This window comes from Stenella coeruleoalba, assembly GCF_951394435.1.
Source record: "Stenella coeruleoalba genome assembly, chromosome: 2".
NCBI lineage: Eukaryota > Metazoa > Chordata > Mammalia > Artiodactyla > Delphinidae > Stenella > Stenella coeruleoalba.
The window spans coordinates 123,449,293-123,463,356 of record NC_137147.1 but is presented as its reverse complement, the minus strand read 5'-3'; the positions used below and the strand labels follow the sequence as shown (position 1 = coordinate 123,463,356).

Below are 14,064 nucleotides of genomic sequence, written 5' to 3'. Positions count from 1 at the left end.
ATTCGGGGTCTTTTGTGTTTCCATACAAATTGTGAAATTTTTTGTTCTAGTTCTGTGAAAAATGCCATTGGTAGTTTAACAGGGATTGCACTGAATGTGTAGCTTGCTTTGGGTACTATAGTCATTTTCACAACGTTGATTCTTCCAATCCAAGAACATGGTATATCTCTCCATCTGTTTGTACCGTCTTTAATTTTTCATCAGTGTCTTATAGTTTTCCGCATACAAGTCTTTTGTCTCCTTAGGTAGGTTTATTCCTAGGTGATTTATTCTTTTTGTTGAAGTGGTAAATGGGAGTGTTTCCTTAATTTCTCTTTCAGATTTTTCATCATGAGTGTATAGGAATGCAAGAGATTTCTGTGCATTAATTTTGTATCCTGCTACTTTACCAAATTCATTGATTAGCTCTAGTAGTTTTCTGGTAACATGTTAGGATTCTCTATGTATAGTATCACGTCATCTGCAAACACTGACAGTTTTACTTCTTCTTTTCTGATTTGGATTCCTTTTATTTCTTTTTCTCCTCAGACTACTGTGGCTAAAACTTCCAAAACTATGTTGAATAACAGTGGTGAGAGGGCTCAACCTTGCCTTGTTCCTGGTCTTAGAGGAAATGGTTTCAGTTTTTCACCATTGAGAATGATGTTGGCTGTGGGTTTGTCATATACGGCCTTTATTATGTTGAGGTAGGTTCCCTCTATGCCTACTTTCTAGAGAGTTTTTATCATAAATGGGTGTTGAATTTTGTCGAAAGCTTTTTCTGCATCTACTGAAATGATCATATGGTTTTTAGCCTTCAATTTGTTAACAGGGTGTATCACATTGATTGATTTACATATATTGAAGAATCCCTGCATTCCTGAGATAGACCCAACTTGATTATGGTGTATGATCCTTTTAATGTGCTGTTGGATTCTGTTTGCTAGTGTTTTGTTGAGGATTTTTGCATCTATGTTCATCAGTGATATTGGCCTGTAGTTTTCTTTTTTTGTGATATCTTTGTCTGCTTTTAGTATCAGGGTGATAGTGGCCTCATAGAATGAGTTTGGGAGTGTTCCTCCCTCTGCTATATTTTCCAAGAGTTTGAGAAGGATAGGTGTTTGCTCTTCTCTGAATGTTTGATAGATTCACCTGTGAACCCATCTGGTCCTGTGCTTTGGTTTGTTGGCAGACTTTTAATCACAGTTTCAATTTCAGTGCTTGTGATTGGTCTGTTTATATTTTCTATTTCTTCCTGGTTCAGCCTCGGAAGGTTGTGCTTTTGTAAGAATTTGTGCATTTCTTCAGGTTGTCCATTTTATTGGCATATAGTTGCTTGTAGTAATCTCTCATGATCCTTTGTATTTCTACAGTGTCAGTTGTTACTTCTTTTTCATTTCTAATTCTGTTGATTTAAGTCTTCTCCCTTTTTTTCTTGATAGGTCTGGCTAATGGTTTATCAATATTGTTTATCTTCTCAAATAACCAGCTTTTAGTTTTGCTGATCTTCGGTATTGTTTCCTTCATTTCTTTTTCATTTATTTCTGATCTGATCTTTATGATTTCTTTCCTTCTGCTAACTTTAGGGTTTTTTGTTCTTCTTTCTCTAATTGCTTTAGGTGTAAGGTTAGGTTGTTTGAGATTTTTCTTGTTTCTTGAGGTAGGATTGTATTGGTATAAACTTCCCTCTTAGAACTGCTTTTGCTTTTGCTGCATCCCATAGGTTTTGGGTTGTGTTTTCATCATCATTTGTTTCTAGGTACTTTTTGATTTCTCTTTGTTTTCTTCAGTGATCTCTTGGTTATTTAGTAGAGTACTGTTTAGCCTCCATGTGTTTGTATTTTTTAGTTTTTTTCCCGTAATTGATATCTAGTCTCATAGCATTGTGGTCAGTAAAGATACTTGTTATGATTTCAATTTCCTTAAATTTACCAAGGCTTGATTTGTGTCCCAAGATATGATCTAGCCTGGAGAATGTTCCATGAGCACTTGAGAAGACAGTGTATTCTGTTGTTTTTGGATGGAATGTCCTATAAATATCACTTAAGGCTATCTTGTCTAATGTGTCATTTAAAGCTTGTGTTTCCTTATTTATTTTCGGTTTGGATCATCTGTTCATTGGTGAAAGTGGGTGTAAAGTCCCCTACTATGATTGTGTTACTGTTGATTTCCCCTTTTATGGCTGTTAGCATTTGCCTTCTGTATTGAGGTGCTCCTATGTTGGATGCATAAATATTTACAATTGTTGTATCTTCTTCTTGGATTGATCCCTTGATCATTATGTAGTGTCCTTCTCTGTCTCTTGTAATAGTCTTTATTTTAAAGTCTATTTTGTCTGATATGAGAATTGCTACTCCAGCTTTCTTTTGATTTCCATTTGCATGGAATTTCATTTTCCATCCCCTCACTTTCAGTCTGTATGTGTCCCTTGGTCTGAAGTGGGTCTCTTGTGGACAGCATATATATGGGTCTTGTTTTTGTATCCATTCAGCCAGTCTGTGTCTTTTGGTGGGAGCATTTAATCCATTTACATTTAAGGTAATTATCGATATATATGTTCCTATTACCATTTTCTTAATGGCTTTGGGTTTGTTTTTGGAGGTTTTTTCCTTCATTCGTGTTTCCTGCCTTGAGAAGTTCCTTTGGCATTTGTTGTAAAGCTGGTTTGGTGGTGCTGAATTCTCTTAACTTTTACTTGTCTGTAAAGGTTTTAATTTCTCTGTCAAATCTGAATGAGATCTTTGCTGGGTAGAGTAATCTTGGTTGTAGATTTTTTCCTTTCATCACTTTAATTATATGCTGCCGCTCCTTTCTGGCTTGCAGAGTTTCTGTTGAAAGATCAGCTGTTTACCTTATGGGGATTCCTTTGTATGTTATTTGTTGCTTTTCCCTTGCTGCTTTTAATATTCTTCTTTGTATTTAAATTTTGATACTTTGATTAATATGTGTCTTGGCATCTTCTCCTTGGATTTATCCTGTATGGGACTCTCTGCGCTTCCTGGACTTGATTGACTATTGCCTTTCCCTTGTTAGGGAAGTTTTCAACTATAATCTCTTCAAATATTTTCTTAGACCCTTTCTTTTTCTCTTCTACTTCTGAGACCCCTATAATTCGAATGTTGGTGCATTTAATATGGTCCCAGAGGTCTCTGAGACTGTCCTCAATTCTTTTCATTCTTTATTCTGCTCTGCGGTAGTTATTTCCACTATTTTATCTTTCAGGTCACTTATACGTTCTTCTGCCTCAGTTATTCTGCTATTGATTCCTTCTAGAGAATTTTTAATTTCATTTATTGTGTTGTTCATCGTTGTTTGTGGGCTCTTTAGTTCCTCTAGGTCCTTGTTAAACGTTTCTTGTATTTTCTTCATTCTATTGGAGACTGGCTCATCTTTACTATCATCATTCTGAATTCTTTTTCCAGTATACTGCCTATTTCCTCTTCATTTGCTTGGTCTGGTGGGTTTTTATCTTGTTCCTTCATATGCTGCATATTTCTCTGTCTTCTCTTTTTGTTTAACTTACTGTGTTTGGGGTCTCCTTTTTGCAGGCTGCAGGTTTGTACTTCCCGTTGTTTTTGGTGTCTGTCCCCAGTGGGTGAGGTTGCTTCAGTGGCTTGTGTAGGCTTCCTGGTGGAGGGGACTAGTGCCTGTGTTCTGGTGGGTAGGGCTGGATCTTGTCTTTCTGGTGGGCAGGGCTGCATCCAGTGGTGTGTTTTGGGGTGTCTGTGAACTTAGTATGATTTTAGGCAGCCTCTCTGCTAATGGGTGGGGTTGTGTTTCTGTCTTGCTTGTTGTCTGGCATGAGGCATCCAGCACTGGAGCTTGTTGGCTGTTGGGTGGAGCTGGGTCTTAGTGTTGAGATGGAAATCTCTGGGAGAGCTCTCACTGATTGATATTACGTGGGGCCAGGAGGTCTCTGATGGTCCAATGTCCTGAACTCGGCTCTCCCACCTCAGAAGCTCAGGCCTGACACCAGGCCATTGCACCAAGACCCCATCAGCCACACGGCTGTTGACGAATATGAGAAATATGAGCTCCCTGAACTGTTGAACCAGATTTAGGTGCTGTCCCTGAAGTGTTATTCTTGTGAGAATCTTCCATAATCAACTGCGCCTCTATGTATGTATTTTTAAGTTTGTATTCTGAAACAGTTTTAGGCTTAGAGAGCAGCTGCAAAGAGAGCACACCACCACACACCTCATCCAGTTTCCCCCAAAGTTAACACCCTGAAGAAACAGGATGCAGTTGTCAAAATTGCATGTAGTAGTAACCAAAGCTATAGACTTTCCTTGGCTTTCAGTCTTTTCATGAATGTCTTTTTTCTGGTCCTGGATCAGATCCTGCATCTCACATGTCTTTAGCTGTCATGTATCCTTAGTCTCCACTGGTCTCCACAGTTCCCTCAGTCTTTCCTTGTTTTTCATGACTGACCTTGACAACTTTGGAAGAGTAAAGGTCAGGTATCTTGGAGATCATCCTTCAGTTTGGGTCTGTCTGATATTTTCTCATAGTTAGACAGATAGCATGGACTTTTGGAAGAAGACCACAGGGATGAGGTGATCCTCTTAGCACATGTCATCCCATTACCAGTGATGTTAACCTTGATCTTCTGGTTAAGGTAGTGTCTTCCAGGATTCTCCACTATAAAATCACTATTTTTCTTTTTGTAATCAATGATTATTCGGGGAGAGACATTCTGAGATTTATTAAATACCCCATTTCTCCTTTAATTTTTGCTAATTTTAGCATTCATCCATTGACTTTGCCTTCAAGGTCTGCACTGTGGTGTTACAATGGTGATTTACCATTTCTCTCATTCTTTCTACCTGTATTTAATTAGAATTCTTCTCTAAGGAAGAGTTGTCCCTTCTCCCTTTATTTATTCAATCAATTACTTAGTAACAGTCTCAGTATTTTTAATTCTTTTATTCCTCTTGTGTTATAACCCAATAATATTGTTATTTATTTTGTTGCTTAAATTGTTCTAGATCTGGCCACTGGGAGCTCCTCTGAAAGGTTGGGCTCCTCTGACTTTTGACATACATTTCCTTATACTCTGGCACCTCTGGTTCATTGTGTATTTTCCTGACCCTAGCTCTACAATCAATCACTTCTCCAAGGAGTCTTGATTCTTTTTATTGGAGAACAGTGTTTAGAACTAAGATCTGAGTGCGAGGTGTGCTCAGTTACCAGGTGTCATTGTTTTAAGACCCTCTCAGCAGTTACAGCTAGGAAATATATGATGTATACGAATTCATGTGTACACAACATCTATTTCTGTATCTATCTGTATATAGGTTAAAAAAAAAAAAGTTCATACTGAAACCTCCAAATACAACCCTGAAAAACAGGGTTCTTTACAGCCTTCCCCACCCACATTGCTTTATTGTAAGTTTTTTCTCGAGAAACCTGGCTTTCTTTATCTACAATGTATAGTAGTTGCTTGCTTAAGGGTATGTATGTGTGTAACAAATTTACCATCTTGAGCACTGTGATTTCATGCAATTTTTTTTGGTCTCCATACTTATGGTATCCAGTCAGAACAGTTTCCAAAGTTATTTAGAGCAGCTCTTCAGTATCCCCTTCAGTATCATCATATCACTCATTTGTAATAACGTTATATTCATGTATCATGGTCTGTATTTCATCTTGGGTTCCCCTGGAATCCTGGTTGACTTTTTTTAATGGCATATAGTAAAAAAAATCACTCTTTGTATTGTACAGTTTTGTAGGTTTTAACAAAAGCATAGATTCATGTATTGAACAATACAGTATCACAGATAGTTCCATCCCCTCAAAAATTCCCTTATACTACCCCTTTTGTATTTGACTCCTCTCCCCACCCCTGGCAACCACTTATCTGTTTTGCATTTTCCATTATGAAATATAAATGTAATCATATATATACTATGTAGTCTTTGGGATCTGGCGTCTTTCAATTAGCAAAATTCATTTACAATTCATTTATATTGTTGTGAATAAATACTTCATCCCTTTTGTATTACTGAGCAATATTCTTTTGTATGGATGTACCAGAGTGTGTATACCCATTTATCTGCTGGAAGGACATCTGGGTTGTTCTCACTTTTGGGAGATTATGAAAAATATAAGTTTTTTATATAAGCATGGTTTTCAATTCACTTGAGTAAATACTCTAGGAGCAGGATCGTTGGGTTGTATGACAAGTATATATTTAACTTTATAAGAAGTTGTCAAACTGTTTTCCAAAGTAGCTGTACCATTTTGAATTCCAAGCAGGAATACATGAGAATTCTTGTTGCTCTGCATCCTCACCAGAACTTGGCATTTTTAGTTTTTTGGTTTTGTTTTTGTAATTTTAGTCATTCTAACAGGTGTGTAGTTGTATCATTCTGGATAAAAATCTTTTACTAGATAGGTGATTTTGCAAATATTCTCTCCTTATCTGTAGATTGTCTTTTTATTCTCTGAACAGGGCCTTTTCATGGAGTGAAACTTAAATTTTGTTAAATACCAATATATCAATTTTTTCTTTATGGATCATGCTTTTGATGTTGTAATTCTCCAATGTTTTCTTCTAGAAGTTTCAGCGTTTTGTGTTTTACATTTGGATCTATAATACATTTTAAGTTAATTTTTGTATAAGCTATGAATTATACATCGAGGTTCTGTTTTTGCATATGGATGCTAAATTGCTGCAGCCCCATTAGTTGTGCTGACTATCCTTACTCCACTGAATTGCCCTACTACCTTTGTAAAAAACCAACTGAATATATTTCTGTGGCTCTATTTTCTGGGCTCTCTGTTTTGTTCTTTGACCTAATGTGCTCATCTTTTTGCCAGTATCACACATTATTATTGTAGCTTTATTGTAGGTCTTGAAACCAGTTAGTCTTAGTCTTCCTATTTTGTTCTCTTTCAAAATTGTTTTGGCCAATGTAGTTCCTTTGCCTTTCCATACATATTTTAGAATTGGCTTGTTGATATCTACAAAAAAACCTTGCTGTGATTTAAACTGGGGTTGTGTTTTAATCTGTTGACCAATTTAGGAAGAAGTGACATCTTGACAATATTGAGTCTTCAAACCCATTAATATGATATCTGTCTCATCTGGCTCTTTGATTTCTTTCAACAATGTTTTGTAGTTTTAGCATGAAAATCATGCAAATATTTGGTGAAATTTGTAGGCATTTTTTTGAGTAATATTTAAATGGTATTTTAAAATTTCATATTCCAATTGTTCACTGGAAGTTTTTTTGTAGGTTCTTTTATGCTTTTCTACATAACTATTATCTTCTGTGAACAGAGTTTAACTTCTTTCTTCCCAGTGTGTATACATTTTATTTATTTTTATTGCCTTACTGTTTCATCTAGGACTTCCAGTACAGTGTTGGATATGAGTGGGAGAATAAACAACACTGTCTAGTTCCTAATATTATTTTACCAAAAGACTGTTTCCCCCTTATTAGGTATATTAGTTGTAGAATTTCTGAAAATACTCTTTATTAGGTTAAAAAACTTCCTTTCTTCTCCTAGTTTGATGAAAGTTATTTTTATTATGAATAAAAGTTGAATTCTGTTAACATGGTAAATTATATTGATGAATTTTCAAATTTATAATCAGCCTTGTATTCCTGAAATGAAACCCACTTGGTCTTAATATATTATCCTTTTTAGGATACTGATGAATTTATTTACTAATAAACTAATATTTGTTGAGGATTTTATGTCTAGAGTTCATGAGGGATACTGGCTTATACTTTTTTTGTAATGTCTTATTCTGATTTGTATTAGAGTAATGCTGGTCTAATAAAATGAATTGAAAGGTGTTCCCTCCTGGGACTTCCCTCATGGCACAGTGGATAAGAATCTGCCTGCCAATTCAGGGGACATGGGTTTGATCCCTGGTCTGGGAAGATCCCACATGCCATGAAGCAACTAAGCCTGTGCGCCACAACTACTGAGCCTGCGCTCTAGAGCCCGCGAGCCACAACTACTGAGCCTGCGGGCCTAGAGACCATGCTCCGCAACAAGAGAAGCCACTGCAAGTAGAAGCCCGTGCACCGCAACGAAGAGTAGCCCCCCCTTGCCAAAACTAGAGAAAGCCTATGTGCAGCAACCCAACGCAGCCAAAAAAATAAATAAAATTAAATCTTAAAAAAAAGAAAAGGTGTTCCCTCCTTTCCTCTATTCTGAAATAAATTATGTAGAATTGATATCATTTCTTCTTAAATATTTGGTAAAATTTGGCAGTAAAACTCTCTGCATCTGGAGTTTTTTTTGGGAAGGTTTTAAAACTAGGAATTCAATTTCTTTAATAGATATTTACTATTTAGGTTAACTATTTCTTCTTCAGTGAGTCTAATAATTCTTTGGTAATCTGTATTTTTAAAATAATTTACCCATATCATCTAAACTATCAAATCTATTAGAATAGAGTTGTTTGTAGTATTCCCCTTGCCCCCTTTTTAAGTTGTAGTGTTGTTTTGTTTTTAGATTAACTGTTATACAATAATTGTTTGTAGTATTATTCTGTAGCTTATCTTCTGTACAATAATTGTTTGCAGTATCTTTCAGTATCTTTGGGTTATGTAACCTCTTTCATTCTTAATATTGATAACTTGTGTTCTTCTCTTTTTCTTCGGTAACTTTGACTAGAAATTTAGCAGTTTTATTCATCTTTTAAAAAAAAACAGCCTTTGGTTTGATTCCTTTTCTCTACTGTCTTTCTGTTTTAAGTTTCGTTAATTTCTGCTCCTCATTTTTTTCTTTTCTTCTGGTTCCTTTTGGGTTAAGTTTGCTCTTCTTTCCCTAGTTTCTTAAAGTAAAAGCTTACTGATTTGGGAACTTCGTCTTTTCTTATATAAACGTTTAGTGCTATGAATTTCCCCTCTCAATGCTACCCTAGGTGGTCCCTAAAATTCTGATATGCTATAGGTATTTCAAATTTTCCCTTGAGATTTCCTCTTACACCCATGAGTTATTTAAAACTATGTTATTTAATTTCTATATGTGGAGACTTTCCGGTTGTCTTCCTGTTATTGATTTTATTATGCTCAGAGACTGTAATTTGTATGATTGAAATTTGCTACGGTTTGTTTTATGGCACAGGATATGGTCTAAATTGCTGAATGTACCAAGTGCCCTTAAGAAGAATATGTGTTCTGCTATGTGAAGTGAAGTGTTCTATAACTGTCTCTTACATCAGGTTGGTTAATATTGCTCAGGTCACCTAAACCCCTAACTGATATTTCTGCCTACTTGTTCTATCAATTACTGAGAGAAGAGTGTTGAAGGTTCCAACTACAATTGTGGATTTTTCTCTTCCACCTTTTAGTTGTATCAGTTTTTGCTTTATGTATTTTGAAGGTGTGCTGTTAGGTGCATACACATTAAAGATACTTATTTCTTGGAATATGGACTATGTAATATCCTTCTTTATCCTTGATAATATTCCTTATTGTGAAGTCTACATTGCCTGAAATTAATATGACTACACTAGCTTTCTTTTGGTTAATGTTTGCATGGTATATTTTTTTCCATCCTTTTACCTATGTCTTTATATTTAAAGTGGATTCTTATAGACAGTGTACTGTATGATCTTCCTTTTTTAACCAATCTGACATTTTGTCTTTTAACTGATGTTTATGACCATGTTTACTTGTATAGTTGGATTAAAATCTACAATCTTGCTAGCTATATTTCATTTGTTCCATCTGTTCTTTATTATTCTCTTTTTCTCCCATTTCTTGGGCTACTGGAGCATATTTTATGTTTCTATTTTATCTCCTCTATTGACTTATTTATACCTCTTTTTATTTCCTATAGCTGTACTAGGGTTTACAATATACATCTTCAGTTAATTGGAGTTCACCTTCAAATATACACCTCATCATGTGTAAAGACCTACAACAGTATATTTCTAATCCCTCTGCTGTCATTTTATTTTTACATATGCTATAAACACAAAAGTCATTGCCACTATTTTTGCTTTAGAAAGCCAATTATCTTTTGGGGCAAGTAAGAAGAGGAAAAACACCCAGATCTTGGTTTCTAATATCATTCTCCAATAAAAGGAACCAAGGTTTCTCAGAGAAATGCCTGATTCCAGGACTGGGGCAGGAAATACACAAGATGAGCCTGGAGCATTCTGTAGTAACCAGAAAATAAAATAGTAACCCCCACTTTCCTCCCTGCCAAAAAAACCCCACAAAGATGAGGTACCTAAAAGAGGCACAGGAACCATTTGAACAGTCCTCAACAGCTAAAGCTGGAACAGTTTGAGCAACAGAATAAACTAATATTGGTATTGATAGAATCATATATTAACAGAATTTAGTATTATAACCCAAAGTATAAAATAAATGTCCATGAGTCCATATTAATATTCACTATAAATAAATGATTAAATAAATGAGAGAGAACAGATAAGTCACCTGTGCAGAAGAACTACAAATAATGTATGTAGATAGTCTGCCCTCAAGGAGGTAGGAGAATAACCCCCACTGCTCCTTAGGTGTGGGCCTTGTACAGTAACTTCCTTCTACAGAGGACAGTATGGGAAGGGGGAAAAGAGTAGCCAGTGAAATACTACACCAGCAAGATGACCAAAGTGATCAACAGTCATGTTGATAGTATGTACCCTTAATATAATGTGATAAAAATGGCACTTTAGTTCCACAGCCTTCCTCCCCCAAACACATATAACACCAGTCTAATCATGAGAAATACATCAGAAAAACCACAATTCAGGAACATTCTACAACATATCTGACCAATACTCAGAACTGTCAAGGTCATTAAAATCTTAGAAAAACTATCACAGCCAAGAAGAGCCTAAAGAGACATGACTACTAAATGCAATGTTGTATTCCTGGATTGGATTCCAGAACAGAAAAAGACATGGGGTTAACAACTAAGGGTATCCTAATAAAGTGTAGACTTTAGTTAATAATAATGTATCAATATGGATTCATTAGTTGTAACAAATGTACCATACTAATGTAAGATGTTAAGTCACAGGAAAAATTGGGTGTGCAGCATATGGGAACTTTCTGTACCACCTTTGCAATCTTTGTATAAATTTAAAACTGTTCTAAAATTAAAGTTTATCAAATGAAGGACAAAATGAATTTTATTTTATCTTCATTTATTCCATTTCCATTGTTCTTTATTTCTCTGTATAGACCCAAGAGTTTGCTGGTAGCATATTCCTTCTTCCAAAGGAAATCCTTTAACATTTCTTGTAGAGTATGTCTGCTGGCAATAAATTCCCACAATTTTTTTTTGAGAATGTTTTTATTTCTCTTTCATTTCTTGAAAGGTATTTTTGCTGGGTACAGAATTCTAGGTTGAAAGTTTTTTGGGTTTTGTTTTAATTTCAGCACTTTAGATTACTCCACTGTTTTGTAGCTTGCATAGTTTCTGAAAAGAAGTACGGTATAAATTCTTATCTTCATTCCTCTGTATATTTATGCGTCTCTTTTCCCTGGTTGCCTTTAAGATTTTCCTCTTTGTCTTCTGTTTTAGCAGTCTGAGTGTGTGTGTGTTTGGTGTTGGTTATTATTTCTTCAAACACATTTCTTCTGCTCTGTTCTCTCTCTCTTCTCTTTTTGGAATTCTAATTATAAACATGTTAAATCATCTGAAAAAGCCCCACAAATATTAGAGGCTTTGTTCTGTTTTTTTTTGTTTGTTTTGATTCTTCCCTTTATATTTCAGTTTGGGTAATTCCTACTGACCTGAAGACCTGTAACAGGTCTTTCCTCCTGCTAGGCCTTTAGTACAGAGTTTGAGTTAATTTAATTAAGAACTGGGCTGGGTTTGAGCTTCACTGTTGCTATGGTTACCCTCAGTGTATCCACCACAGGCCTCAAATCCCTCTGGTGGGAATGGAAAATTGGTTGGCTAGAGGTTTTTTGTTTATTTGTTTTTTTCCCCAAAGACCGCTCATTCTCAGTTTTAAGCTTTCCCCTTTGTGCTGTGCATCAGGCTGCAGCCTTCTCAGAAATTCTGCCATGTTCATGACATTGTTCCTGCTCCTCCACCATGGGCTGAGAGAGTTTTCCTTTTCCATTTCCCCAGATACAATGGGAATTCACCAATGCCTAAGGATGACCATTTATGTCATTCATCTCCTCACAGATTAAGACTTCTGTTCCATAGGAGTGAAAGGGGAGAAGGATCCAGGCAAAACTTTTTGCCCCTAGTGCAGTGGCTGCTCTTCCCCTCTCTTCCCGTTGTACACCACAGAGGAGACTTTTTCAGGATATTCCCAATTTTTTCTGTGAGCACCCAGTGGGGTTCATGGAGAAAAAGCCTGCAAGAGGGCTTAAGACTCCCTACATAGCAGTCCCAGGGGTTTTACAGAGTCCTGCCAGTGAATACTTGGCCTCCAGCAATTCACCAATCACCCTAGCTTAACTCTTATTATCTGTGTCTTGCCCAGATAAAGTCAGTGCTCCAATGTCCTCTCCCTGCAGTATCTGTCTCTCCCTAGAGTCTAGGCCAGTTGTTTGCTCTGAAATCTCAGCACTACAATGTGTTCAAGGAAAACTATGAAATTGTTTGTCCAACATTTTTTCAGTGTAAGACTGGGAGCAAGTTTCCAATTTTCTGTATCTCCGAATGAAAAAGCACTTTGTTTTTTGACTTAAAGGGTTTTGGTTCTGGCTCTCTTTTGTGCTACCCTGGACCAGTACTAACCTTCCCTTGGTTTCCTTATCTTACCTGCCAAGATCACTGTTTGAGAATCAAATGATACAATGCATATAAAGATGTTTGGGAATCTATAAATCATTATACAATGTAGAATTATTATCTAAAGCCTGATAGCATTACTTTCACTTAGCAAACAATCAAATGGCCAGTTTAGCAGCTGCATAGTAGGAAGACCACCTGACACATCACATTGATTGTTAGTAGTCAAACAGTTGCTAAAATCAGAATGGTTTTAAAACTTGCATATATATTCTAACTTTTTTCTATAGAAAGCTAAGGGGGGTAGATATATTTTCCTCTTCTTATAAACACAGGATTCAAAAGCAAATGAGGCTAGAACATTGTTAAGGGCTGGGGTGGGCAGACCTGTATTCTTATAAGAGTTAAATGGGAAGGTTATTTGAGAAGGAATAAACAAAAATTATGAGAACAACTCATCCAAGTTTTTATGCATTCTTTCCTATTCTACAATAGTTCTCTTTGGTATGTAGAATTTTCTAACAAATAATTTAGTATTTCTCTTATAGAAAAGTATGTGAAAAAATTACTCAAAGTATGCAGGGCACAGAGAAGAAGTACTTAAGTCAGGTTTAATTTATCAAATTGAGGATGAGATCTCTATGCAAAGATTCCAGTTTGGTAAATTAAAATTAACATAATAACTTCTCCATATTTAGCTTTAATTTTAAATAACCATTAGGTAGATTTATTTCCTGTTTTTTCATAATCTGATTCCTGTGTATTTAAAATAAACTTGTCTCTTCAAATGCTAATTTCAAATAGAAATACTTATTAGGAAAAGGTCTAGAGTCTATGGAAGTACAGTAAATTGCAAAGGAGAATATACACTATGTATAAAATACATGTTTTAAAGAATGAAACTGAAGAAAGGTTTAACATACCAGTGGAGGCATCATGCCCTTGCTTGAAGGGGGGATGACAACTCGAAGATCTGGTTTTCGACTGTTCATTCCAAGACTGCCACCACCTGGAGGAGGGGGAGACTTTGTAGGCATAACTTTGCCTAAACTATTTGCACCAGTAGTTCCAATCAAATTTGGAGAAGCTCTTGAGTTTACAAATCCATTCCCTGGAAAAAAGAAATACTGTTCATTAACATGAAACGAGTCATTAAAATACTGTGGTACAAATATGATGCAAGTTTTCCCCAGTCCCAGTTTCAAGTGAATTTTATAATAAAACTCATGAATATCTAACCATGTCATCTTTGAATATTTTAAAAATAGCAGAGAGTGAAGCAAGTCTGAAATACATATGAAGTTTAAGACTAATGCCACTTGTTTCCAGTCTTACTGCTTGGACCTGCTGACAGAAACTTAAAACACAAAATATGTTTCTAATGGGGCATCTCCTATTGGGGACCAA

At 35.9% G+C, this 14,064-nt stretch overlaps 1 protein-coding gene across 11 annotated transcripts in view; it reads right to left on the bottom strand.

The window, feature by feature from the left end:
- Positions 1–14,064, bottom strand: part of MEF2A (myocyte enhancer factor 2A) — a 178,506-nt gene that overhangs the window by 16,053 nt on the left and 148,389 nt on the right. For 9 of the 11 annotated variants that reach the window (XM_079907386.1, XM_079907385.1, XM_079907389.1 and 6 more), the window contains one exon: positions 13,581–13,768. In XM_079907386.1, the coding sequence (XP_079763512.1) occupies positions 13,581–13,768 (188 nt within the window). The remainder of the gene's footprint in view (positions 1–13,580; positions 13,769–14,064) is intronic. The other 2 variants (XM_079907392.1, XM_079907393.1) reach the window with 1 other exon arrangement.